This window comes from Crocuta crocuta, unplaced genomic scaffold, assembly GCF_008692635.1.
Source record: "Crocuta crocuta isolate KB4526 unplaced genomic scaffold, BGI_CrCroc_1.0 scaffold348, whole genome shotgun sequence".
In the NCBI taxonomy this organism is placed as follows: domain Eukaryota; kingdom Metazoa; phylum Chordata; class Mammalia; order Carnivora; family Hyaenidae; genus Crocuta; species Crocuta crocuta.
Genome location: NW_027529573.1, coordinates 3,057,600 through 3,062,205, shown reverse-complemented (window position 1 = coordinate 3,062,205; position 4,606 = coordinate 3,057,600). Strand labels below are relative to the sequence as shown.

Sequence of the window (4,606 nt, the reverse complement as noted above, 5' to 3'; positions counted from 1 at the left end):
GGTGGGGGGTGGGCGGGGGGGTGGGGATTGAGCCCAAAGTGAGAAGGGCTGAGGAGTGGACGCCTGAGCCTGAGTCTCAGCTTTTCCAACGTGTTAAGCACAACTTCCCCAAAGTGATGCCACTCAAACGTTTTCTAATTTTCCTTGCCTATATTCATTTTGATGTTAATGGAAAGAAAGTCAGTAAGGAGCCTGATCCCACTGATGGAATTCGTTAGAGTGAGGTTAATGTAGCATTAAGGCAAAAAGTCAGTTTAAAGAACATAAAGTAAACAAGAGTACAGGTGGCCCAGGGGTGTGGCAGGAATCATGCAGGTGTCAGGCAACAGAGGTTTGGGGGTGCCCCGTGACAACCTCCAGGGCAGACTCCAAGGCAGGCTCTGGGAGGGCAGTGGGGCCCCTGTGGATTGACATCACCCTGCCCCCAGTGCAGCAGATGTGCAGGGGTGTGGGCAGAGAGCAGCCAGCTGGGACCCATCAGGACTTATGGAGGGGTCTGCTTCCACCTGTCTTGCCCCTCCCCCGCCCTGTCCTCTCCCGGTCTTATCGGTCTTATCGGTCTTATCGGTCTTACCCTGGCTGTCCTCGGGCCCTGGGTTGTGGCAGGTGGTGCGGGCTGCAGGTGCATGTCCAGGGTGGGGCATGGGCCACCAAAGAGCTTTGCAGGACCCCCTCCCTTGCCCCCTTCACGGCTGCATCTGTCTCTTTCCTCCGCAGGGGGAGGGGTTGCACCAACTACGCGAGGCTTTGAAGATTTTAGCTGAGAGGGTTTTAATCTTGGAAACAATGATTGGGCTCTATGGTGAGTAGAGACAGACAGACGGACAGACAGCCCAGCCCCCACCCGCCAGCCTTCCCCAGGCCCTCCAGGGGTGGAGCTGCCTGGACCCAGCCATGAGGCTGGAGAAGGTGCCTGCCCCAGGCAGGTGAGGACGTGAGAGAACGAGGCCACCCATCCCTCAATGGCTGGTCCCTCCTCCACAGGTGAAAGGGGGCCCTAGAAACCTGGGCCCCCACCTCTGTGGTCAGACTGGGCCTCCAGGCATTGTGGGTAATACGGTTCCAGGCCTGCAGGGGAAGCAGAGGTGACAGATTTTGAGTTTGGAAGAAATTAGGGGCCGTGGAGCCAAACTCCAGACAGTAGGGGATTGTGGGTAACAGAGCCAGACTGCTGCAGAGCAGGGGATTGTGGGTAATAAAGTCAGAGCCCAGACCCACAGGAGAGTTCTGGGTAAGGAATCCAGACTCCAGCCAGGCTTCATTCAGGTCTAGAAAAATAGTGGGTAAGAAAGCCAGTCCCCAAGCCACAGGACAATAGGTCATGGAACTCGACTCCAGAAGTGCATGGGACTGTGGGTAACGAAGCCAGGCTCAGTCCCCTCAGTACTCCAGGTAATATACCACCCACCAGTTCTGACCGCCCCTCTCCCAGGAGCCCCCAGAGGCTCTCAATAGGGCAGGCCTTCCTAGCCCCAGGCGTCTACCTTACAGTTCCTCCTCTGGTCCTCCTAATGTGTCCTTCAGGTCCATTTAGGGGCTGGAGAGAGCCAGACCGTCACCCCAGGCACTCACCCACCAGTTTCTCCGCCCATCTGGTCATTTGAGGAGCCAGGCAAGCCCCATCCCCAGTCAGAAGGGGAGACCGAGGTCTCGATAGAGACTCACACCCAGGCCCCTGCCTCGAAGCTGGTGGGTGCCTGGCCCCTACACCCCACCCTCGGCTCCCCAGGCCAGCCCTCGGAGGCCGGACTCGCACCGTCTGCTCTTCTTGATCTCCCATCAGGCTCCTAGCTTACAGAGCTTCCTGCAGCAGCAGGCTCAGCTGGAGCTCCTGGCCAGACGAGTCACCCTGCTGGAAGCCATCATCTGGCCAGGTAATGGCAGGGCGGGCAGGTAGGGGCAGACCCTTCCAGGAAGGGCCTAGGGACACAGAAGTCACCTCCCACTGCTGGACCCAGGCGAGCGGACACTCCTCCTTTAGCCCTTCCAGCCAGCCAGCAGATGGTGCCTGACACCCTTATCTGGCACAGGCTCCCAGATAAGACATAGTCCTGCTCTCATGGCATACAGGGTGCTGGGACACAGGGGTTGTCCTGGAATGGGCTGCTAGACCCAGGGTGAGGAATACCATGGTGGAGTGAGTACTGTGACAGCACGGAAGTGCCCCTGACCCAGGCTGGGGAGTGGGGGAAGGCATCTCAGGGAGGGCTTCCTGGAGGAGGTGTCATCTAAGTGGAGACCTGAAGAGGAAGGATCGGGGCAAGTAAACGGGCACAGGAACAGCATGGGCAAAAGCCAAGAGGCCCATTCTGTGAGGTTGCTAAGGAGCGATAGGTGAGGCTAGAGAATCTGGCAGGGCCCAGTTTGAGAAGTCCCTTGAAAGGAGGTAGAAAGCATGGAAGGAGGTTAGACACCAAATGGGCAGCACCTCTCCCTGTGCCTGGCTTGTCACGGTGGGGCAAAGGAGGGTGGCCCTCGAGAGACGCAGGGATTGGCTACCCTCGGGGCTGAGCTCTGGTCCTCACCTAACACTAAGAGGCACCCATGGCCATCCTTCTCCCACCTCCGGCCACCTGGGTTGTGGCAAGTGATGCGGGGCTGCAGGTGCATGTCCAGGGTGGGGCCTGGGCCACCAACGACCCCATATCACAGCCCAGTCCTAGTATGTCAGTGCACATGGGCCTCAGACACCATGTCCAACTTCACATCTATTTTACAGATGAGGAAACAGAGGCCCCGAGCAGGAAGGAGGGCCAGGGATACAGCCAAGCCTCCTGCAAAACCATAGGGCACATCTACTGAGTGCCAGGTCTGGCCCAATGCTCTGTGTCCATCCAAGTGATGGGGGATCCTCAGTGTCTACAGAGATGAGGGCCACAGGGTACAGGGATGTGGGTGAGTGGCAATCATTTCCAGCTATGAGTTGGAGAAGCCTTCCTGGAAAGGGGCCATTTGCATTGGGTCATGGAAAATCCCTACAAGAAGGTAGAAAGGGTGGCCTTGACAGAGTTCCGCATGGACAAAGGCCTGGAGACTGCAAGGGGCATGCGGTCTGCTTCCAAAGCCCCTCTGCCTTGCCGCACGGCTTCTCTAACTTTTAGAAACATCAGTGACCATCTCTCAGACCTTCTGCCCTGCCACAGGTTCAAGACCAAGAACCAAATCCCAGGCTCTCCGCACCTTTTTCAGGTGTCTCTGCACCCCCTCTCTCAGGAGGATAGGGAAAGGAACCAGAAGGGACACACTGTAGCCTTGAAGCCCTACCCGTACTTTAGTCCCCTGTTTCCAGCAGCCCAGGGAGGGAGTGCTGGTCACCTTAGAAAGCCTGCGCCCACTCTCTGTGGCCACAAGCCTGGGGGAGTGACCCCACAAGCAAGCTTGGATGGTGGGCCTGGAAGAGGGGGTGAGGGAGGAGTGGAGCAGTGAAGAAGGAACTTTCCCCTTATCCATCATACACAGCAGGTGCTGACTAAAAACTGAGATAGGGCTCATGTTTAGGTTATAATCAATAATGAGACAGTAACAGCTGTCACACATCCAGCCTCCTGGGCTGGGGATTTACATCCAGTCTCTATAACAAGTTTGCCAGGTGGGCCATACCATGCCCATTTCACAGATGAAGAAACTGAGGTTCAGAGAGCTCACATGATTTCCTCAGGGTCATAGCAGTAGTAGTGGTGAGGCCAGGGGTCTGTCCTTTAAAGCACTGGCTCCTTTTGCTCCATCAACAAAAGTTCACTGACACCTCTGTTCTGCCAAGCACTGAGTGGGACCAGGGGAAACCAAGGGCCCTGAATTTGATTGAGTCAGAATAGCATCTCATGGGCAACTCATGAGATGAGTTGGCCTGCCAGAGACCTGGGTCGAAAACTCAACTAGTGACCATAATAATCCAGCATTTACTGTGAAAACCACTTTCCACTCCTGGACACCTTAAACACTCACCGCAAGGGTGTGACACAGTATTATCCCCATGTTGCAGATGCAGCTCAAAGGTTCAACACTTGGTACAGGACTTGGCCATAGCTGATGTTAGAGCCTGAGCTCTGTGCTCCTCTCCTCCTATGTTCCCCAATTTAGGGCATCAAATCTCCCTTGACTGTGAGCACACACAAATCTGTCTCAGAGGCCCCAGATGTCGGCCCAGACGTGCATGGGAGGCTGGGGCACACAAGGTCAGGGTGCTAGACAGTTATGATTATGAAGGTATAGCCCACTCCCCTGGCAGTGCCCTGTGGGAAGCTGGTGCTCACCAGAGTCCCAGTGTCTGTCCCTTTGAACAGGACTTTGGAGGCTCAGCCAAGTCTCCCACCCTGGGGCTCTGTTCCTTGGGTGTTCCTCTCCCCCTGGGAAAATAGCCCTACCTGACCTACCTATTTAACTTAGAGAGGGACTAGAGTGCTAGTGGCAGAAGGCTTCCTGGAGGAGAGACGCATTCCTCTGGGTTTTGAAGGATAAGTAGGAGTTTCCCAGTTGGCAAAAATGCCAATTATTGTTTCACTCTTGGGGGATACCTTATTTCCAGGTTGGGGCATATTTCACCACAGCCAAATTAGAACTGATTTAAATAATTATTGAAGCTGGTCAGGACCTCAGTATATCTGGA

General features: G+C 55.6%; 1 protein-coding gene across 1 annotated transcript in view; it reads left to right on the top strand.

Annotated features, from left to right (window-relative positions):
* EMID1 (EMI domain containing 1) overlaps positions 1–4,606 on the top strand; it is a 93,709-nt gene that overhangs the window by 88,241 nt on the left and 862 nt on the right. The window contains exons 14-15 of the mRNA XM_077761490.1: positions 1,525–1,689; positions 1,784–1,874. Coding sequence (XP_077617616.1) covers positions 1,525–1,689; positions 1,784–1,874 — 256 coding nt within the window. The remainder of the gene's footprint in view (positions 1–1,524; positions 1,690–1,783; positions 1,875–4,606) is intronic.